General features: G+C 54.7%; 1 protein-coding gene across 1 annotated transcript; it reads left to right on the top strand.

Moving 5' to 3' along the window:
• The first annotated feature begins 40 nt into the window (after positions 1–40).
• C14H1orf167 (chromosome 14 C1orf167 homolog) lies at positions 41–23,413 on the top strand. Its single transcript, XM_061159775.1, has 19 exons — positions 41–110; positions 1,139–2,376; positions 2,580–2,623; positions 3,066–3,273; positions 4,376–4,512; positions 7,795–7,899; positions 11,143–11,318; positions 11,795–11,981; positions 13,657–13,834; positions 13,919–14,073; positions 14,734–14,942; positions 15,824–15,968; positions 16,796–16,859; positions 17,279–17,898; positions 18,229–18,499; positions 21,301–21,394; positions 22,177–22,369; positions 22,539–22,710; positions 23,195–23,413. Exons 1-19 carry the CDS (start codon positions 41–43, stop codon positions 23,369–23,371), a joined length of 4,443 nt encoding a protein of 1,480 aa, XP_061015758.1. The 3' UTR covers positions 23,372–23,413.
• Positions 23,414–23,458: the final 45 nt, after the last annotated feature.

Raw genomic sequence — 23,458 nt, 5'->3', positions numbered from 1 at the left:
AAGATCACTGCCCCCGCCCCCCGGCTTTGCCCTGGAGCACATGGAGCTGAGACCTGATGCCAGCCACAAGGAGAATGTGCCCCCCAGGCCAGCAACCTCCCTGAGGCCAGGCAAGAGGTTCAGTGGGTCTGGGTCAGAGGTGGCAGGAGCAGGGTCCCCTGGGGTAGCAGCCCAGAGCCCCTTTCGCAGACAGCCCAGCCCAGGGCCTTGCTGATTCCTGAGATTGCTGTTTGAGGCCAACTGGACCAGGACAAAGTCTTCCAGTCCGGGGCCCAAGGGAGGATCAGGAAGTCAGGACGTGAGGTGAGGAAGGGGGAAACAGGAGCTCCAGAGCTCGATCTCTGCAGTGGTGTGCTGGGGAACACCTCTGCTCAGGTGCCTGGGGCTTCCAGAAGGCCACAGAGCTGTGCAGCCAAGCGTGGGAGCAACCCAAGAACCAGTTCAGATTCCAATTAACACGCCAGTTTCTCTGTGTTCTTAGCTGTGTGACCATAGGGCAAGGCTCTTAACCTCTCTGAACTTTAGTTCCTGTCTGCAAACTTTCATGGCCCACTCTACCTGCCAGGCCCTCCCAGGCATCTCACCAGCACCCAAGAGGCCGGTAGAAGGGAGGCAGGCTGGGGAGGCTGGGGGCGGTGGTGGCTGGGGAGTGGAGGGCTCTAAGCCCCACGCCCTTGGTCCCCAGAGCAGCTCCCTTTTAACTGTAATGTGTTGGGTCTTGCTTTCACTCCAGCTGTGAGCCACCCTCTCACCCAGCACCTCTGCTCAAGCTGGACACCAGGGAGTCGTCCTTGATGCTTCACCCTCTTTTACACCTTCACCTTCTCAGCAGATCTGATCTGCCTCCTCTCCACCCTCCTACTGCCCCCATCCCAGCCCCATCACCTCTCACCTGGGACCCCCCTCAGCAGCCTCCCCCCTCTCTCCCTGCTTCCTGCTGCCCTCCTCCGAGCCACTGCCCCCTCCCCACTCCGAGTCCCTGCACTGACGCCAGGTCGCTGCGCTTGGGGTGCATCCATCGGTTCACCTGGGACAATAGCTGACACAGACCTCTGGACTCTGGGCTCCCTCCCCCGTCCCTCCTGAGCACTGACGACGGAGTCCTCCCCCAGCGCATGACTGTCTGTCCTTTCTTTAGAGCCACGGAGACTCCGGAAGAGCCTGGGTGTCGGCCTGGCCAGTAGACGTGGCTGGTGGGTGCCCGTGGGCCCGGCTGAGAGGGGAGGGCCTGCTGCCACACCGTGCCCGGGGACAGCGCTGCGCCAGGAGCCTTGCCGAGTCCAGAGCAACCTGGCCAGCCCCAACCCCAGCCTGGGCCTCGTCCTGAGGGACATGACCGGCCGGCTGACCAACTCAAGCTTCCAGCAGCAGGACAACCTGCAGCCCTTGGTTGGGAGACCCCAAGGGAGAGTCCAAGACTTTGCCATCCAGCAAAGTAACTTGTGTGCTAGGGAGACCCACACGGCTGAGTGTGGACGTCTCACCAGCCCCCAGCTCTGGTCAGAGCCTCAGGAGAGCTTCCGGCCCCACCTGATGCCGCAGGGAAGCCCCCTACCCCGAGGGCCACTGGCTCACCCATCCTCCAATCTGAGGCAGTCCTGGCTGCTGGCCACAGATATCTCTTGCCCAGACATCAGGCTTGCTACTGGGCTGGCCCCACTCAAAGGGCCCACATGGTCAGACCCCAGATCCCGGTGTGGCCTGGGGGGGTGGACCTCCAGGCTCGTGGGGGAACCCCTGACCCTGAAAGACCTGGCTGTCCCTGCCCAGAGCCCACCTCGGGCCCCATCCCAAGCTGCCATTCACCAGCTGCTGGTCTGCGTTCAACGCCTGGAGTGCCAGGCAGTGCGGCTCAGGTGCCAGGTATCCCGGGAATTCCCAGGCCCTGTGCGGCAGGAGCCCTGGACCAGAGCTGGCCAGACACTCCCTGTCCGCCCCCAGCTCAGCCAGCCTGTTCTTGATTCCTGGGATGAGAGGAGGAGACACTCCCGAGGCCTCAGGGAAACTACCAGTTTCCCAGAGACACCGGGGCCCCAGGAGGTTCTCTCAGACTCTCAGGCAAGTAGCAAGCATGCATCTCTGGGGACCACTCTGGAGATGCTGCCTGGGGATGCCCTTGACCCTGAGCAGGTGGTCCTTTCTGCCTGCCCCCTAAGGCAAGGAGAGCAGGGCTCCCCGGGGACTACACACGGCTGGGGGCAGAGGGGGGACCCCCTGCGCCCTCCAGGTGTGGACAGCAGGGAGGCCAGACTCTGCTCTTCAGCCTCGTCCAGTTCAGCCCAGGGCATCCTCCCTGGGCGGGAAGGAGGGGATGGGACCCCAAGGGAGCGGATCAGCAGGGAGAAAGAAAGGCCAGCTTCCAGGAATGCCCTGCAGGTAGGGGCCAGAGGGGTCTGGGAGTTTGGGGACTCTGGGTTGGGGGCTGCCCTCCCTCCCAGGAATTCTCACTCCAAGCTGGCTGTCACTACCCTGTCACCCTCCCTCAAGAGGGAGGCCGTGGGCAGGCAGGCTTAGAAGGGGGTATCTAGTCCTGCTTGCTTCTCAGCCTGAGAGCATGTTGTGTTCTTTTATTTTCCAAGAGCAAAGCCAGAAACACGGTGAACCTGGAGCCTGAGTTAGGCCGGTGAGTTTATGTGCTGTGGCGTGGGGACCAAGGCCACACTCTGGGAACAGCTCCTCTCCCACTTGCCTGCAGATTCGGGCCTGATGGCGATAAGGCCGGGCTGGCAGATCCTTGCAGAATTTAAGGGGGAGGGAACCTCCCAGGCCCCTAAGGACAGGAAGGTGGGGGCTGCTGCTTCCTGGGATCTGAAACTTGTTAAGCTGCCCTGCACTCTTGGCAGTCAAACAGGGCACTCCCCTGCCTCCAGGAGCCCTTTTTTTATGGGATTTCCGAGGCTAGCCCTCTGTAGAGGAAAGTCCTCCCAGTGTCCAGCCAGCCCTCTTGCCTCAGGGTGGAGCATCACCCTTCGTGCTGGAAAGGCAATGTGGGTGGTGCTGAGCCCCCAGCTGCTCCCTGGGGCTGGGGGCCAGGCCCACCCCTGGTCAGCCCTGTCTGTCCCCAGCTGGCAGTGGCTGTCCAGATGTTTCAGAGCATGGTGGCGCTGGGCACAGCGGCGGCGGGCAGTGGCGGCGGCTGTGGCCCTGGGCCGGCGGCAGCTGTTACGCAGGGGTCTGCGGGCGCTGCGGTGGGCACTGTGGCTCCGGGAGGCCCAGCTGGAGGCGGCGTGGGGGCGACACACACAGGCCCTGCTGGCCCGGACCTTCCAGAAGGTTAGGAACCTCCAGATTGGGGCATGGAGAGGTGATGAAACACCTGTGTGTCTGGGGAGGAGGCTCTCTTGGAGCACAGGTTGTTCCCCCTGAGTGATTAGCAGTAGAGGGGGCAGGCATCAGCCCAGGCACATGATTGAACTCTACTCAAGTTTAAATCCTATTTCCACCACTTTCCTTTCCCCCACATTTTCTCGTTGTGTGACCTTGGGGGAAGTTACTTGACCTCTCTGCGCCTTAGTCTCTTTAGCTCTGAAATGCACTCACAATAGTACATACCTCTCAAGGTTGTTGTGAGGTTGTGCTGTGCTTATTCTCTCAGTCATGTCCGAGTCTTTGCAATCCCTCTGTCCGTGGGAATTCTCCAGGCAAGAATACTGGAGTGGGTTGCCATGCCCTCCTCCAGTAGATCTTCCCAACCCAGGGATGGAACCCAGGCCTCCTACATTGCAGGTGGATTCTTCACCAGCTGAGCTACCAGGGAAGCCCCTTTGTGAGGTTAAATTAATAAATATAAGGAACTCAGAATCCTGCCTAGCACATAGCAAGCCCTCTGCTATTTAAGTGGTTGCTTTTTTTTTCTTTTTTTAAACTAGGGGCTTCCCTGGTGGCTCAGCAGTAAAGAATCTGCCTGCCAATGCAGGAGATGCAGTTTCTATCCCTGGGTCAGGAAGATCCCTTGGAGAAGGAAATGGCAACCCACTCCAGTATTTTTGCCTGGGAAATCCCATGGATAGAGGAGCCTAGTGGGCTACAGTCCATGCTGTCCAAAGAGTCGGACACAACTTAGCGATTAAGCAACATTTTACTAGAGGTTTGCTAGCCAGGACTGGGAGGGCATTTCTGTGTTCATCCCTCCTTAGGAAAAGTGCTTTGGGAGGGCCTAGCTCCAGGTTTTGTCTCCCAAGGAAATCCCTGCCTCTTGGGCTCCATTTCTCCATCCATCCATCCATCCATCCATCCATCCATCCATTCATTCCCAAAGAGGCTGGGGCATCTAATTGGTTAAGACCACAGTGTTTGACTTTGTCTCTGCCCTTCCCGCTCAGGGCACATTTGAGGCATCAGCCAACATCCTTCTTCCCCTTCTCTCTTGACCTAGTGGAGACACTTGATTCAGCAGCACAAACAAGGGCAGCCTCACTTCCACGCTGGGCCAAGACCCCTGTGCTCCGGGGGAGACCAGGACCAAGGCCCCTCAGGAAGGAAGCCGGTGGTGGACGGTGCCTGGAGAAGCAGGTAGTCTGGGACACCCCAGGTTGGTCAGTGTGACCTGGACAGTGCTTGTGGCCTTCCCTCCTTGTCCCCCAGTTCCCCTCAAATGTGGACAAGGATTTATGCAAAAGGATGTCCATCGTGGCGTTATTTATACCTATGAAAACTTCAAAACAGCCTAACTATCCAACATCAAGTGAGAAAATTGTCATTTAACCATGTGATAAACATTTGGCAACTGTTCAATATGATGTTTATCAAGACTTTAAAAATTCCTCCCCACTCTTTTTTTATTTTTTGTTTCCATATCTTTATTGGTGTTCTTTCCTATTATAATAATCATAATAGGAATGCATGCTTGATTTGAAAAACATTCAAGATAGTTGCAAGTATTTCAATTACTTCAAAAGTTTCATCTCCCTCCTTATGTATCTTATCCTCTTTCCTAGAAGTAGCTTTATGGGTATTTGCATATGGGTATTTTTAATGTTGGGGGAAAAAGAAAAGAGGGTAAAAAACAGTACCTAATGGGCTTCCCTGGTGGCTCAGTGGTGAAGAATCCACCTGCAATGCAGGAGACACGGGTTCGATCCCTGGTCTGGGAAGATACCACCTGCTGTGGAGCGACTAAGCCTGTGTGCCATAGGTACTGAGCCTCCTCTCTAGAGCCCGGGGAACCGCAACTACTGAGCCCATATGCCACAACATTGAAGCCTGTGTGCTCTAGAGCCCGTGCTCCACAACAAGAGAAGCCACTGCAATGAGAAGCCCGCTCAAATGCAACTAGAGAGTAGTCCCCACTTACTAGAACTAGAAAAGAGCCCGTGCAGCAATGAAGCCCCAGCACAGCTCCCCCTCCATCAAAATAGTACCTAAGAAGGAATTCCCTGGCAGTCCAGTGGTTAGGATTCTGCACTTTTTAAAAAAAAAATTTTAATTTATTTTTAATTGGAGGATAATTACTTTACAATATTGTGTCGGTTTCTGCCCTATGTCAACATGAATCAGCCATAGGTATACATATGTCTCCTCCCTCTTGAGTCTCCCTCCCCACCCCACCCCTCTAGGCTGTCACAGAGTACCGGGTTTGAGCTCCCTGCATCATATAGCAAACTGAAACATAAGCATCACTATATGTAAAATAGCCAGCCAGTGAGAATTTGCTGCAGGACTCTGTGCTTTCACCGCTAAGGGCGTGGGTTCAGTCCCTGGTTAGGGAAATAGGATTCCACAAACCGTGTGGCCAAAAGAAAAAATAGTTCTCAAGATGGGCTTCCCTGATGGCTCAGTTGGTAAAGAATCCACCTGCAATGCAGGAGACTGGCTCAATTCCTGGGTTGGGAAGATCTGCTGGAGAAGGGATAGGCTACCCACTCCAGTATTTTTGGACTTTCCTTGTGGCTCAGCTGGTAAAGAATCCACCTGCAATGCGGGAGACCTGGGTTTGATCGCTGGGTTGGGAAGATCCCCTGGAGAAGGGAAAAGCTGCCCACTCCAGTATTCTGGCCTGGAGAATTCCACGGACTGTATAGTCCATGGGGTTGCAAAGAGTCAGACACAACTGAGTGACTTTCACTTCACTTCAGTACCCAAGATATTGTTTTCTATGAATGAAAAATAGTGCATAGAAAAAAGACCAGAAGGAAAAATACTAAAATGTTGCATAACAATGTGAATTACTTAACATCACTGAACTGTTCACTTAAAATGGTTATTGTGTTTAAAATATTTAAAACAATTGTGTTTAAAATATTTATTTAAAATGGTTAAGATGGTAAATTTTATGTGTATTTTACCACTGTTAAAAATAAATATAAGTAAATAAATCTTATTTCCCCCTGTCCCTCCAAAAATGCTAAAATGGAAATAATGGTCATTTCTGGAGCAGTGAGGTTAAAGATGGTTATTTTCAGTTCCTCAGTTTTCCATTCCAACGATGTATTGTTTTTGTTCTTATTTTCATTTTTAAAATTTTATTTATTTATTTTTGGCTTTGCTGGGTCTTTGTTGCTGCTTGCTGGCTGCCTCTAGTTGCAGTGTGTGGGGGCTACACTTTGTGTGGTGCTCAGGCCTCTGATTATGGTGGCTTCTCTTGTTGTGGAGCGCAGGCTCTAGGCTCATGGGCTTTAGTAGTTGCGGCTCTTGGGCTCTAGAGCACAGGCTTAGTAGTCGTGGTGCACAGGCTTAGTTGCCCCATGGCCCGTGGGAGCTTCCCAGACCAGGAATTAAACTCATGTGCCCTGTGGGCAGGCGCATTCTTAACCACTGGACAGACCATCAGGGAAGTCCCATTCTTATTTTTAAACAGTTGTGTTTAAAAATTTAAGTAATATTTATTTTAATGCATGTTGGTTGTAAAAAACCCAAGCAGTATTAAACAGAATACAGAAAGAGCAGAACCCTCCCCACAAATTACTCGCATAATCAGGAACAGAATGTACTGTCTGGAATAGAACAGGGGGGTGGCTCAGCGCACCTTTGCTCCTGCCTGGCAAATGGTCCTTCAGGACTGGGGTGGATGGGTTGCGACTGGATGCCCTCCCTAGGCCGGGGAGGGCATCAGTTTCTCTCTGGGCAACTTCACTCTCAGTCCAGGGAGTCTGAGAGAGGAGGCAGGAGTTGTGCTCTGGGCCGAGGCCAGATGGAGGAGATAGGGGAGTCCTGATCCTGCAGGCTCTGCACCAGCTGGCTGGTGAGACACGGGGTTCTGGGGAAGCAGGGAGATGGATCCAGGCAGGGCAGGGCCCGAGTCCCCACACTGGGCAGACGGAGCCAGCAGGGTAGGCCCCGGCCCCCACACTGGGCAGGGCGGGGGGTCAGGGGCTCCTCAGTGAGCGAGTGAATGTTTACTGAGTATCTACCCTGGCAACTTCCCAGACAAGATCTCATTTAAGTCTCATGGTGACCTTGGCAAGGCATTGTGCCCACTTTACTGATGGGGAACTGAGGCACAGGGGAATTAAGGGACCAGCTCAAGGACACACAGTATGAGAGGGACACATCCTGCATTTGTGTGCTGTGGAAGATGGATACAGGCCAGACAGAAGCTTGTATATTAGAACGGGGAAGTCCTTAGACGGGACTCACTCATGCGGAAACTGAGGCCCAGAGACGGGGAGTGACTGACTGGTCCGAGGCCACTCAGCCCAGCATCCCAGGGCTCAGTGGTCCCTCCTGGCCCTGCTGCTCCCCTCCACTCAACTCTCTCGTCCCTCCTTCTTCCTCCTGTGGTGCCATCAGAAGGGATGGGCCAGGCAGGAGAAGGGGGTCCAGGGAGAGGCCTCGCAGGCCACGCTGGGGACTCAGAGGATGGGGAGGCCCCCCCCCCCCAAACACCTGGCACTCTCCTGCTGCAGGTGCAGCCTGGGTGGCCCTACTGGACCCTCAGCATCAGAGAGCCTGTCTCTGCAGGTAGGGGGAAGAGAGAATGGGGACCACCTTCCCTGAGGCAAAGGGTGGGATGCAGCTGGGAAATGCCCTTTAAGTCGATTTTTAAAAAAATATTTATTTATTTGGCTTCACTGGGTCTTAGTTGCGGCAAGCAGGATCTTTAGTTGCAGCATGTGGGATCTAGTTACCTGATCAGGGATTAAACCCAGGCCCCTGCACGGAGTGTGGAGTCTTAACCACTGGACCACCAGGGAAGCCCCTTAAGTCAATTCTTGACTCTTAGTGTTGAGAGAACAATGAAAATAAGAAATGAATACATCTACCATTTAGTGAGACACTAAGACCTGCCAGACACCACCCAGGGGCTGGGATTTAGTTATGTATGCGTGCGCAGTTGCTAAATAAATCCTGTCTTACTCTTTGTGACCCCATGAACTACAGTTCATCAGGCTCCTCTGTCCATGGGATTTTCCAGGCAAGAATATTGGAGTGGGTTGCCGTTTCCTCCTCCAGGGGATCTTCCTGACTCAGGGATCAAACCACATCTCCTGTGTCTCCTGCATTAGCAGGTGGATTCTTTTTTTTTTAATTGGAGGATAATTACTTTACAATACTGTGATGGTTTTTGCCATACATCAGTATGAATCGGCCACAAGTATACATGTGTTCCCCTCATTCTAACCCCCCCTCCCACCTCCCTCCTCACCCCATCTCTCCAGGTTGTCCCAGAGCACTGGCTTTGGGTACCCTGCCTCATGCATCGAACTTGCACTGGTCATCTGTTTTACATATGGCAATGTACAAGTTTCAATGCTATTCTCTCGAATCATTCCAGTCTCACCGCCTCCCACTGAGTCCAAAAGTCTGTTCTTTTTTTTTTTTTTTTTAAAGTCTGTTCTTTACATCTGTGTCTCCTTTGCTGCCCTGCATGTAGGATCATCAGTACTGTCTTTCTAAATTCCATATATAAGCATTAATATACAGCATTTGGCTTTCTCTTTCTGACATACTTCACTCTGTATAATAGGCTCCAGGTTCATTCACCTCATTAGAACTGACTCAAATGCATCCCTTTTTATAGCTGAGTACTATTCCATTGTGTATATGTACCATGGATTCTTTACCACTGAGTCACCTGGGAAGCCAGGGATTCTATTATAAGCAGAACGTAAAGCCCATGGAACCTATGACTCAGGACAGGGACAGATAGGAAGGGTGTGTGTGTGCGTGAATACCACCCAAGTTAAGTGTTGTGAAGGGAAGGAACACAGATCTACATGAAGATTTTTTTCCCTGTTAACTATTTTATTATGGGACATTTTTATCTTATGCAAAAGTAGGGAAAACAGAATAAACTTCAATGTATCCATCAAGAAAATCACCTCCTGAGAAAACTTGTTTCATCTGTACCCTAGCTACTTCCCCCACAAAAACCCCAGGCATCCTATCATTTCATATGTAAATATTTCCTCAGCATCTCTAAAACAGAGTCTTTTAAACAACAGAATCACCATACCATGGGCTTCCCAGGTCATACTAATGATGAAGAACCCTCCTGCCAATGCAGGAGACACAAGAGACACCGGTTCAATCCCTGGGTTGGGAAGATCCCCTGGAGGAGGAAATGGCAACTCACTCCAGTACTCTTGCCTGGAGAATCCCATGGACAGAGGAGCCTGGTGGGCTACAGCCCATGGGGTCAGACAGGACTGAACACGTGTGCACCACCGCACCATGATCACACCTAAAATATGAATAATTCCTTAGCACCAAGAAATAGTTGGTCGCCATTCAAATTTCCACTTCTACTATATGTTGTTATCATTTGTTTGAATCAGGATCTAAATAAGGCCCATGTGCTGTCATTGGTTGAGGAATCGTCCAAGTCTTTTTAGTCTATGGCATTCCCTCTGAGTTTTTTGTTGTTTCTTCCTCGCAATTATCTGCTGAAGAAACCAGGTTGCTTGTCTGATAGTTTCGCACTGTCTGCATTTTGCTGATTGCATCCCCTGATAGAGTTTTCTGTGACAACTTTTTTTTGGCTGCATGAGTCTTTGTTGCTGCGAGGGCTTTCTCTAGTTGCGGTGAGCGGGGGCTACTCTCCAGTTGCAGTGTGCAGGTTTCTCACTCCAGTGGCTTCTCCTGTTGCCGAACACTGAGTCTAGAGGTCACGGACTCAGTAGTGGTGGCGCAGGGGCTTAGTTGCCCTATGGCATGTGGGATCTTCCCAGACCAGGGATTGAACCCGGCGTTGGCAAGTGGATTCTTAACCACTGGACCACTAGGGAATTTCTCTGTGAGAGCGTCTAACAAAGGGAGCTGACCTTGACCGGAGTTCAGCAGAGATGGGAAGGATGCATGGTTGATGGTAGAGGGAGAGCAGACTAGAGCGCCGGACAGAGGGAATAGCATGTTCTAAGGCCTCTGACAGGAGAACATGGAAAATTCAAAGAAGGACAGTCGAGTTGGAGCCCTGTTAGTACGGGGTTGGAGGCCAGGGTGGTCTGAGATGAAGTTGGAAAGGGGTGCAGTGGTGTTTGGGGGGCAGATCATCAGAGAGGGCCTTGTTGGCAGTGGGAAGCAGTTGAAATTTTCATCAGAGCAAGGAGACTACTGCTGGAGGATTTTAGCAAGAGAGTAAGATGCCTGCAATGCCGAAGACCCAGGTTCCATCCCTGGGTCGGGAAGATCTTCTGGAGAAGGGAATGGCTACCCACTCCAGTATTCTTGCCTGGGAAATCCCATGGACAGAGGAGCCTGGTGGGCTATAGTCTATCAGGGTCACAAAGAGTCAGACACAATAGAGCGACTAACACTTGAAAAATATTTCTCTAGGGACTTGCCTGGGGGTCCAGTGGTTAGGGCTGCACACATTCACTGCAGGAGGCACGGGTTTGATCCCTGTTCGGGGAACTAAGATCCCACAAGCCTTGAGGAATGGCCAAAAAATAAAAATACAATTTTTTAAAAAAGAAAGAAAAATCTTACTCTGGTTATGGTGTAGGCACTGACCAGAGGGGTGGGGGCAACAGTGGATGCGGGAGGCCAGGTAGGAGGCAGCAAAGAACTCCCAGGCACCCAGAAGTGATGCTGGTATGGTCTGAGTAAATGGCATGCCGCACTGTCCTTACAGCAGCCCCATTTTACAGATGAGAAAGCTGAGACTCAGTGAGGTGAGTGGCCTCAGTGGTGTGTCTGGCACATGGCAGGTAGCCGTAGCTGCTGTCATTACAACGAACACCAGCACTTTCTCTTGCTGTCCAGGTGCTTTGGGGCCTGGCAGCGTTTCGTGCAAAGAGGGACCCGGTACCGGGCCCATGTGGCCAACCTCCAGGCAGGGACCCTGAGGACGTGCTTGCAGCAGTGGGTGCAGATGAAGCAGCTCCGGGCGTCAGACGGAGCAAAGGTGGCCCAGCTGTCTCTTTGTTGGCGGAAGGCAGGTGAGTGAGCGGCTGGCCAAAGGGCTTCCCCTCCCCCCACCCAGCAAACAGCTCCACTTCAGCTCCTTCTGTAGTTGACCTGGCTGACTTATGGATTCTCGGGATGGGAGGAGATGAGACTGGGAGCTTTCTCAAGGGTGCAGCCTGGCAGACCTGGGAGGGTCCCTAGAGCAGCAGGCCTTGGTGGGCCCCATCCTGGCCACTGTCATGAGCTCCTCTAGGCAAGAGACCTGTTCCATCCTCCACCTGGAAGGAGTATGTAGCCCCTACTCCTGGGAAGCCCCGAAGCTAAGGGGGACACACAGCCCCTGCACCTGAGACCAAATAGGATCTTTGAGGTGTCCTGATGGGGGAGGGTTTGGAGGTGGTGGGAGGAGGCAGTGCCCGTGAGGAGAGAGGTCCTAAGGGGCTGAGGCAGTGACCACCAATGGCTTTGAACAGAGAGGTCACTGATTCATCTCTTGTCTACTTCTCAGGGAACATGGCCCTCTTCAGCTCAGTCCCTGAAGGGGCCACAGTGCATGGGCTGAGGCTGATGGCCACGGCGCGGGTGCTGCCCCAGGAGCAAGGCTGGGGCTCCTTGCAGGAAGCCTGCCGGAGGCTGGCCCTCCAGCGGGCGCTGCTGCTCTGGAGGACGCGGCTGTCCCAGCACCAGCAGGCGGAGTAGGTGACCACAAGCTTGTGACCTGGGGTAGGGTCTGGGGGAACCTAGGGTGGGCGTGTGAGCAGTGCTCAGCACAGGATGGAGCATTCCATAAGGAACAGGGGGCATCCTGCTCCTCCCTGTGGTCTCAGCCTGGGGCCTGGCACCCCACGGTGCCTAGCAGGTGTGGGGCTGTGGGAGGTGGCCCAGGGATGCTGAGACAGTGACTGAGCAGAGAGCTGGTGGCAGGGGGTGGGGAGGGTGGGCACGGCGCGCCAGGGGCACAGACATGGAATCCTACCAGGATGGCCAGAACCTGACGGGAGGTTGGTTTAATGCTCAACTCCTTCCTCAGAACCTGAACCCACCTCTCACCCATCTCCTGGTTAAGTGGGAAACCATGTCTGTCTCCTCACCAATGCCTCCCAGTATTTTGCAGGTACCTGGACCGCCTGTGTGCACAGGGTAGATACTCTAAATGAATAGAAGCGAGCCACTTTTCCCTGCCCCCAGTTGCCTTACTGGGGCTTCCCCGGTGGCTCAGTGGTTAAGAATCTGCCTGCCAATGCAGGAGATGCAGATTTGATCCCTGGGTTGGGAAGATCCCCTAAAGTAGAAAATGGCAACTCACTGCAGTACTCTTGCCTGGAGAATCCCATGGACAGAGGAACCTGGTGGGCTACAGTCCATGGGGTCAAAAAGAGTTGGACACGACTGAGCGACCAATAAACAACACAATCGCCCTATTACACAGCTAGAGAGACTGAGGCTCAGAGGGGCCGAGCACCGTGCTCTAAATTACACTGTGAATCTTTAGCAAGAAAGGCCCTATAGTGAGACCTTCTTAATGATGCTTTTATACAAGACAGGATGCTGGGATTCAGGGCCCAGGCTGATGGTTGTGGGTGAGGGGGCTGGTGGAGGTCAGGAGGGGTCAGCTTCACTAATGGGATGTCAGGAGGAATGAAAACTAGCAGCTGCAAGGTTAAGAATTCTGTCCTTAAAAGCTATACACCTGGCATCCATCAGTCCCACACCCTCTTGGTCCACTTGGACCCTCAGTCTCTTTTAATGCTGGAACTCCAGGGAAACTCAATTCACCATGATTCTTCAGAATGCAAACCTCCCTCTGCCAGGCTACCCTCTGGCATTTGGGTACCAGGGCACAGTCCATATCTCCCTGCAACATGTCTGGGGTGCCCTGTAGCCTGAGACCAGTGCTAGGATCCCAGGTCTGCCACTGTTTGAAGTTTGAGGAAATGACCTTTCCGCACGCCTCCGTTTCCCTACCTTTGTAACCAAGTGGAGGCAGAAATACTGGTGTGGGCTCTTGAGTCTTGGGTCTGTGGGCCTGGGCCCGGCTCCACCCCCCATCAGCTGCATGCCCCCCCACTACCCACCTGGGGAGTGTGGTGAGAATCAAGCAGGTGATCATGGCAGGTAGAGCTGTGCTCTAGGCCTCAGCTGCTCATGAAGGTCACCCTGGGACTTTGGGAAGCCCAGGCAGCACCCAGACCATTAAAGCAGAATCTTCAGGGGTGGGGCCCCAGTGGACCCCAGTGGACATCGGTATCTCTTAGAGCCCCGGGTGGTCCCAGTATGCAGCCAGTCTGGTGGTGCCCAGCTCTGTGCCCTTCCAGCACCCCCAGCCACGGGTGAGGTGCGACCCCGGCACTCCCCTGCCCCCTCCTGTAGCTCCTTCTTCGAGGGCATGCAGTGGCGGGCACTGCGGCACATCCTGAGGGGCTGGCGCCTGAGAGCACGAGATGCGGGCAGTGCCAGGATCGCCTCAGCCCCAGATCCGCTGGGCGGTGCCCTGGGAGGGGAGGCCCCTCCAGGCCACAGTACACACCGGAGAAGCTCCTGGGACAAGGTGAGGGGCAGAGGGTGGGGAGGAAGATGGGGGAGGAGACGGTGGGAGACCAGGGCACCCAGGACCCCACGCCTCCTTCCCCAGGCTTCCAGGGCCCCCGCCCTCCTGGAGATGCTCCAGTTGAGCCTTCTGTGCGCAGTGGGTCGGCGACAGCAGGGGCAATGCCTTCTGCTCTGGCGGGCGCGGGCCCAGCAGTCCCGGGACGCAGCGAGGTGGCAACAGAGCAAGCTTCAGAGGCGGTAGGGACCCCTCCCAGGACAGGGGAGCCGTGCTGGCCACCCACTCTGTGGATTTACTGTTTCCCAGAAATCCTTGCCTTTCCATCTGCATCCCCTTGGGGTCTGCATCCCAGAGAGCCCCACCTCACTCCCCAGGCTCTGGTACTGCCCTCCTACCCTGCCCTGCTGCGAACCATGGGGGTGAGGGTGGGGACCATGTGAGGCAGGGTATTCATTTCTCCCAGAAGTTTCATGGCTGTGGTCATCTCAGCTTTGCCCCACACCGGCTGTGTGATGTCGGGCAAGTTGCTTAACCTCTCTGTGCCTCTATCTCCCCATTTGTATGGGGCTCATACTAGGGCTCGCACTGGTGGGATTCAGTGAGGTAGGGGCACGCACATCCCCTAGCAAGCACAGTGCCTGGCATTAGTAAACACTCAGTTCACAGCACTGTTCATCACAGCAGTTGGCATTGGGGGGTCTGGGGTCCCATTGTATCCTGACCACCAGTCAGTATGACCCTCGGGGTAGCGTTGAAGCCCTCCAGCCCCCAGAAACCCCTCCTCCTCCATGATGGAGACAGGAGGAAGGGTCACCCAAGCCCCTCCTTGCTGCTGAGGGGAGGGGAGGGCAGGGCCAGGCTGGCAGTGACCACCTGAGGGTGGACGCTCCCCTTCCCAGCATCCTCCTTGACTGGAGCCACTGGGCAACAGCCCAAGGGGCCCGGAGAGGGCTGGCTGCCCGCTGGGCCTGGAATCGGAGGTGCAGGGCCACCCTGGGCCTGTGGCGGCAGCGGCTGGTACAGCGGCGGGAGGTGGAGTGGCGGGCCCGGGAATGGGGCCGGAGACTGCAGCAACGTGCCCTGGGCCACTGGCACTGCTACTGGCAGAGTGAGTCGGGGACTGGGATGGGGCACCAGGGGTGAGGGAGGGGTCAAGGTCCGGCAGGGACCTCCAGGATTCAGGTCCTCCAGCACAGACTCCAGTGATGGACTGGGCGACAGGTTGGGACCGGGGTAGGGGGACGGGGTGTGGTGTGTGTGTGTGTGGATGCTGTATGCTCCATTGCCTGATTGTATGGACTTTAAACAAGCTACTTAACCGTAGTCTCAGCTTATTCATCCATAAAATGGAGACAACAATGGTACCCACCTGCTAGGGTGGTGGTGGGATTCTATGAGACAATCCACATGAAGTGCTTGGCTCAGAACCCAGCTCCTTGTGGGTGTTACCATCATCACCACAATCTCCATCCTCATCATCCTCACCATCTTCACCCTCATCATCCTCACCTGGCCTTTAGGAGTCAGGGGGTCCTCAGAGCTCAGCACAGAAGGCAGGGGTCAGTGGGGCCATTTCAGAGGCTTCTTATTCCTCCAGTGTCATATCAGTGGGCTGGCAGGTGGGGACTTGGCTGTTCAGAAAGTTTGTATCCTGTCCACTGGGGACAGCCGCTCCCCTGACCCAGTTGTTGCCCAGGGATATTGACCCAGTGTTGCCAGACCTTTGTTTTTACAGAAAAGCTGGAAATCTATATTTTTGTGTGAACTCTCCTGATTCCTAAACATCATCAAGAAATTAAAAAGGAACTCTATGAGTTGGTTGGCTTAGTCACCAGTAGAGCACCTGTAATGGGAGAATTTTAACCCAGTTAGCCGTTCCCGCTTGGGTAGGGGGTCGAGGCTGGCGGAGCAGGGGCCCATGGTTCCCCAGGGCCCAGGCTGAGGCTGGAATGAGCACTCAGAGGCACCTCAGCATCTCTCTGGCCACAGGACAGGTGTTCCTGCAGGAGAAGTGCCAGCGGTGGGTGCAGGCCCGCCTCCAGGGCCTGCGGAGTGCCGTATTCTGGGGCTGGCAGCAGGCGGCAGCTCGCCGGAGACCTGTGGCAGCCAGTCCAGAGCAGCTCCTATTGCAGAGGTGGGTGGGCCTGGGGGTGGGAGCATGAGGGGCATCCCCACCCCAGAAGCAGCAGGGAGAGTGCCCAGGGATGGGAGGCTGGGTGGCCTCTGCAACTAGAGACAGGCCAGGGTGGAGACCTGGCATCCAGGCAACGGGGGCCTGAAGGGAGACCCCAGCCTGAAGTCAGAGCCACCAAGCTTCCCTTCTCCATGTTGCTCAGGAGGTAGGGGATGGTAAGCCCCTAACCCCTCCCAATGCCCTGACAAGCCCTGGGTCTGTACCTCCTGGCTGGATCAGCCCTTTGGTTTCAAAGCTCACAGCTAAGATGGGGGAACCTACTCCTCAAACAGCCACCGGAACGTGTGTTCCAATTCCATGTCTTGTTTAATGAATCACAGCACAGAATTCCATAGACAGTCAAAGAAGAGAGTGAAATCTGAAATAGAGATGGTCTAGTGACACACGTATACAGATCATATATGCATGTGGGTTTTTTTTTAATTATTATCTTTGGCCACACCCCACAGCCTGTGGGATCTTAGTTCCCTAACGAGGGATTGAACCCTGGGCCCTCGACAATGAAAGCATGGAGTTCTAACCACTGGACCACCAGGGAATTACCTGGATGCGAGTTTAAAAGCAGAAGGGGGCAGATCACATTTTCTCCCAGGGTTGGTTCTATACAAACCCACAGGCGTTCTCAGTGCCCCCACAGGGGCAGTAAACCATTCACTGCAGAGTAGCTGATGTTTTCTTGGCCCCTCTAACCACAGTCCCCTCACTGACCTCCAGCCCTAGAGTTGCCATGTGAGGGCAGACAGGGTGTGGCTGTTCCCCTGATGCAGGGGACCTGGACCCACACCACCAGGCTCCCACACCATCCCAGGCAGCCTGCCCTCAGCAGCCAGGGTGCGTGCCTGCCAAGGCCCCTAAATGAAAGCCAGGGCTTTCACCTGTCACACATCAGCCCACACTGTTTTTTTTTTTTTTTTTAAGAGATTTTTTTGTTTTGGCCATGCTGCACAGCATCGCATGTGGGATCTTAGTTCCCTAACTAGGGATGGAACCCAAGACCCCTGCAGTGGGTGGAAGGCACAGTCTTAACCACTGGACCTCCAAGGAAGTCTGGTCCAGATGTTCTTAAGGCTACCGAGGCTGTGTATACAAAACTGTGTATAACCTGTGATGGTTTGTGGATGATTTTTGGGTGTAGCTTTGAATACCTGGACTGGCGTGCTGCAGTCCATGGGGTCGCAAAGAGTTGAACACAGCTGATCAATTGAACTGAACTTTGAATAAATGAGACTTCTGACTAGGAAGCCACCTAGGCCGCTCCTCTGCCCCTGTTCTGCAGACACTTCCAGGCCTGGTGTGGAGCCATGAAAGCCTCCCGGGCCGAGCGTTCAGCCTTCCAAGATGGTCTGAGGAGACGGATACCCAGGGCCACATTTGCCAGTGAGGCCCAAGTGCCCACAGCCCAGCCTCGGGAGCTGCGTGTGGCCCGGGCCTCCTGCTGGAGAAGCCGAGAGCAGGGCTGCCAGGCAGACAGGCAGCTGAGGAGGACCTGGGCCCAGCAGGCCTTCGTTGCAAGGCGAGTGGCCCTGGGCCAGTGTTGCAAGGCCCATCAGCAGACAGGAGAGACCTCCAGGGCCCAGGCCCTTTGCTGGATGCTGTGGGCACGTGAGTCCTGCCAGCACCGAGTCCTTCGAGACCGTGCTGTCCCGACTGTGAGCGCCAGGTGGGTGCCCTCAAGCCTGAGGTCAGTCCCGTACTGTGTGGGGCCAGCTTGGACCTTGAACTTGTTTAGGGTCAGGGTACAGAGTATTTGGTGGCTAGTGGCGGGGCTCTGGGGGCTGGGGGTGATGGGAGAGAACATCCTGGTCATTGCAGCTAGTCCTGGGGTCAAACGCCAGCTCTGTATTCTCCAGCCACGCCACCCCCTCCTTGGGCAAATCTGACTTTGAAAGTCAAAGGAAGATAACAGACCTGCCTTGTGGGTGGCCCCAGGGTTTCCGTGGGCAAGCTCTCAGCTCAGCTCCGGCCAGACGCACGCCAGGTGCTGAAAATATAAAGCAGTGCTTCTCGGGGGATGGGAATGAAGGAGCAGTTGGCAGGCCTGCTTTCTCTCTGTCCCCACGTGTCATATTCTGCCGCTCCCCGAGCCCACCGGAACCTGATTTCAACAGAAGAGGGATGAGGGAGGGGAGCACGGGCATGGGGCTTTGCCTGGACCTGCTGGAGAGTCCCGACTTCAGTGTGGGCTCCTCCCTCCCCCCAGGGTCCTAAAGACCTGGACCCAGTCAGCGACTCAGGGCCACGTCCAGCGAACTGCCATCACCCACTTCCAGCAGGCTGGGCCCAGGCGCTTCCTGCGAACCCACTGGGCCCAGTGGCGGACAGCGCTGCTCAGAGTGTGGCTAGAACCACAGGCCCAGGAGGCCAGCAGAGCCCACCCGGCCAGGCGGAGGGCCAGCCTCCAGCGCTGGCCTGGGCTGGCCACCAGAGGGCGTCTCCTAGTGCTGATGAACCCCCCAGCCCTGAAGAGGCAGGTGAGGCCGGGCCCAGGTGGGGTGGGAGGTCCCAAATGACCCGCGGGCCAGTGGCCTCAGAATCAGCTTGATTCAGCTCAAGAAGCAAGGGTGGCTGGATGCTTCTCCAGGATCCCACTGGCCTTGTGGACACCACCCCTATGGGTTCTCAGCCTCCCTCTGGTCTGGCAGTCAGCATTTACTGAGCACCTGCTGAGTGCCGGGCCAGTGCAGTCTGCTACAGACACACACCCTGGGCGGCAACTGTTAAGGAGCAGACACCTAAACTCCCAAGTCAAGGTGCAGCCTAGGATCAAGACAGGTGGTTGGGGTCTGCAGAAATGGTGACAAAGAGCTGGGTGGCCTACCAGGAGGGGAGAATCCCCAATGCATGTGTCACTTCAGGCACAAGGAGTGACGCTGCACAGCAGTCTAGGGAGACATCATCGCGGGACCCACAGTGTTCCTCTAGATAACTGGCAGCATCAAGAATCCTGTTTTAGGATGCCAGGAAGCATGTCATAACCTCTAGGGAGGTTCTAAGAAAAAAGATTCAAGTTGTTTATTTTAAATGGAATTGAAAGGGACTAGCTGCAGACATCCGGGAATGTGAAGTCAAGTGGGCCTTAGAAAGCATCACTACGAACAAAACTAGTGGATGTGATGGAATTCCAGTTGAGCTATTTCAAATCCTAAAAGATGATGCTGTTAAAGTGCTGCACTCAATATGCCAGCAAATTTGGAAAACTCAGCAGTGGCCAAAGGACTGGAAAAGGTCAATTTTCATTCCAATCCCTAAGAAAGGCAATCCCAAAGAATGCTCAGACTATCGCACAATTGCACTCATCTCACACACTAGTAAAGTAATGCTCAAAATTCTCCAAGCCAGGCTTCAGCAATACATGAACCGTGAACTTCCAGATGTTCAAGCTGGTTTTAGAAAAGGCCGAGGAACCAGAGATCAAATTGCCAATGCCCGCTGGATCATCGAAAAAGCAAGAGTTCCAGAAAAACATCTATTTCTGCTTTATTGACTACCCCAAAGCCTTCGACTGTGTGGATCACAATAAACTGTGGAAAATTCTGAAAGAGATGGGAGTACCAGACCACCTGACCTGCCTCTTGAGAAACCTATATGCAGGTCAGGAAGCAACAATTAGAACTGGACATGGAACAACAGACTGGTTCCAAATAGGAAAAGGAGTATGTCAAGGCTGTATATTGTCACCCTGCTTATTTAACTTGTATGCAGAGTACATCATGAGAAACGCTGGGCTGGAAGAAGCATAAGCTGGAATCAAGATTGCCGGGAGAAACATCAATAACCTCAGATATGCAGATGACACCACCCTTATGGCAGAAAGTGAAGAGGAACTAAAAAGCCTCTTGATGAAAGTGAAGGAGGAGAGTGAAAAAGTTGGCTTAAAGCTTAACATTCAGAAAACTAAGATCATGGCATCTGGTCCCATCATATCATGGGAAACAGATGGAGAGACAGTGGAAACAGTGTCAGACTTTATTTTTGGGGGCTCCAAAATCACTGCAAATGGTGACTGCAGCCATGAAATTAAAAGACGCTTACTCCTTGGAAGGAAAGTTATGACCAACCTAGATAGCACGTTAAAAAGCAGAGACATTACTTTGCCAACAAAGGTCCGTCTGGTCAAGACTATGGTTTTTCCAGTGGTCATGTATGGATGTGAGTTGGACTGTGAAGAAAGCTGAGCACCGAAGAATTGATGCTTTTGAACTATGGTGTTGGAGAAGACTCTTGAGAGTCCCTTGGACTGCAAGGAGATCCAACTAGTCCATCCTGAAGGAGATCAGTCCTAGGTATTCATTGGAAGGACTGATGCTGAAGCTGAAACTCCAGTACTTTGGCCACCTCATGCGAAGAGCTGACTCACTGGAAAAGACCCTGATGCTGGGAGGGATTGGGGGCAGGAGAAGGGGACGACAGAGGATGAGATGGCTGGATGGCATCACCAACTTGATGGGCATGACTTTGAGTAAACTCCGGGAGTTGGTGATGGACAGGGGGGCCTGGTGTGCTGAGGTTCATGGGGTCACAAAGAGTCGGACAAGACTGAGCGACTGAACTGAACTGAGCTTTGGTTACTTGCAGAATCTGCATTTTCACCTATGCGGGGCTATGGTTTATTTTCAGAATGTTTATAAACACTTCCATTCCGGCCAGCAAAGGCAGGCAGGGATCCCATTTACTGATGGAGCAACTGAGGCTTGTAAAAACACAATACAGTAAGTGCCAGGAATGGTCAGTGATAACCAGGGTGAATTCCAGGCCCCCCTCTTTCTACCACATGCACACCCGTGCCCAGGCAGCCCTCTCTTAACGGGGACAGGTTTTATGCCATCTCATGGTGGCACAGGCTCCCTTAGAGAGCCCCCACCCCCACTTGTATACAGCAGTCGCTCGGGGCTCCAGCTCTGGAGTCAGACCACTCTGGAGAGGTGCGGCCTCAAAGAAGTAACTTTTATGACACTAAGTAGGGAGAGAAATGCCCGCCTCACAGGCTGTACCTGACACAGGTAGGCTCTGAGTGGTAGCCATTATCAGCCCACTCACTTTCCAGTCTCCAGCCACACGGGAGGATGGGGGAAGAGGCAGGGGCATGTAGCAACGGCCACATTACCCTGGCCCTTTTCTGTCTCCTCCAGAAGCCTCACAGGAGAACCTGAGGCAACATGAAGTGTCCCTCCTATGTGCACACAAACAGGAAGTCCCCTGACTGGTTGGGGCAGGACAGAAAAGGAATCCTGCCAGGTCACTTGGGTTCAGGTTTTTCTCTTTGTTCCTTCAGACCCGCAGCTGCAGGCCATCGGCCATGGGGCCCAGCCCAACCCAGCACCGCAGCCCCAGTGGACAGATGCGGGGAGAAGTGTCCTGGGCTCAGAGTAAGGAGACCCTCCCTCTGGGGATAAACGAGGTCTGAAGTGCAGCGGTCAGTCGGTTACCAGCCCTCACAGGCCTGGAAATCAGCATCAAGCCCTCTGAGAACCCGTCTTACGTATTTACTGTTTTCCCCACGCATCTCCTCTTCTGGAACATTTCCCAATGTTGGGAAAACAATTACAATTTCTCCCGCCCCAACCCATTCCTCCTCTTTGGGCCACAGGAGACTTGGGCAGCTGTGGTGGAAGCAGGGACACTGGCTTCATTCGCTCAACACCATTTCCTGCGCACCCTTCTCTTATAGTTCAACCTCCAGAAGCATCAGGACGAGTAAGTTTGCTTCCCTGCGTGATGTGTTAAACTCTTCCAACTCCCCTTTCCAAGTGACAGCCAGCCTCCTCTCTGCCCCACCTCCCAGCTCCAGCTGCAGGGGCCCAGGTGTGCCTGCTGGGCCCCAGGCCAGTGCCCTGCAGGGCCAGGAGGGGACTGCAGCTCTGAGATCAGAGACCTCGAGGGCAAGAAAAGGCATCTGGGGTAGGAGCAAAGGGTGTGCGTAGAGAGGGAAAGATGAGGATGGGGGCTGGGCCAAGGGGTTTGCCTGACCCATGGCTAGACCTGGGCACCCCCCGCCCCGGCCAGTGCTCGTCCCACAGGATCCCAGGGGCGCAGGCCCAGGCCTGGGGCTCTGCCTTTTATCCTGACCATGAAGAAGTCGTTACGGCCATCAGGACCTACCAGGGCCTCTCCCCTCAGGAGGAAATACCTGCAGTGCTGGCGACTTGAGGCCCGGCTGCGCCGGCTGCAGAGCTCCCAGCAGGCCAGGCTCCGGGCAGCCATGTGGCAGCGCTGGGTAGATGCTCATGGGGCAGAGAGGCTGGCATGGACACTCGTGAGTGGGGGGCCCCTTCCCAACCTCACGCTGATCGCCCACCCCGTCCCTTTCCCAGCCCTAACCCCTGGACACATGGTCTCTCCAAGTTTGGTCTTTGAACCTACCAAGCCTGAAACATTGGGAACAGGCCCAGGGACCTGCACTGTTAGCACATCTCAGATGACATCTCCTTGTCACACCCACCGTCCCCACCCCCCACCCCCCAACCAGGGCTTTTGGCCTGGGGCGAAGGGGAGGGCCCCCTCTTCCCTCAGGGCTGCAGGTGGGGAGAGGCAGCGGAGGGGCTGGGGGCTGCCAGGGACAGCGGTGGGCTCAGCTCGGGGCCTCCTCGTGACTGTTCCCACAGCTCAGGCAGTGGCATCTGAGATGGGCCTGGCGACTGTGGCGGGGGCGCGTCCTGCGGTTGCAGGTGGCTCAGCGGTTACAGCGACAGGAGGACGGCCGGGTCCTTTCCCAGGTACCGGCAGGCTACCCCATCCCCAGCAGGCCCTTCCCAACAGGGCCACACCTGCACATTCCCGAGCTGCACCCTCCCTGGCGGCTGTCCCCAGAGACTCCATTTCAGGGAGGGGTCAATTCAGAGAAAACAACCTGGATTCCTTAATTCAGCTGGTGAATTAAGGGCTCCGCCCAGTCCTACAGTCACTAGTTGGAGACTAGGCTTGGCCCATGACACAGCTGTAGTTCACACCAGCCGTGATGGCTGCGGGTTGCTGAGCATCACCCCTTCCTGAAATGCACTCAGAGCCCAGCTTCCCTGGTCACAAATCACATGTATCCTGAGCTGGGGCTTTTGGCCTGGGGCAGAGGGAAGGGCCCCCTCTTCCTTCAGGGACAGAAGGATCTGGGCCCAGTACTGACCACACAGACCTGGAAGGGAGCCAAAGAGTTCCTCCCTCCCTGATTCCAGGCCTTTAACAAGTGGCACCAGTGTCTGGCAGCCAGGGGCCTGAGGGCCAAAGCCAGCAGCAGCATGAGGCCCTGGAGCAAGGCAGGCCTCAGGAGGCCCGGAAGCAGGCCGGAAGCTGCCAGAGCCCCAGCACTGGGTGGACCTGGGGCGGAGAAGGGGGCCCAGCTGCAGCTGTGACATGTTCTCATGGAAAGGAAAACAAATCGGAGCTCCACCCATCTGTGGAGCGCAGGCTCAGGCCACAGAGCGCCCAGGCCAAGAGCT

This window comes from Dama dama, chromosome 14 (assembly GCF_033118175.1).
Source record: "Dama dama isolate Ldn47 chromosome 14, ASM3311817v1, whole genome shotgun sequence".
Lineage (NCBI taxonomy): Eukaryota > Metazoa > Chordata > Mammalia > Artiodactyla > Cervidae > Dama > Dama dama.
This window is presented reverse-complemented; position numbering and strand designations above follow the sequence as displayed.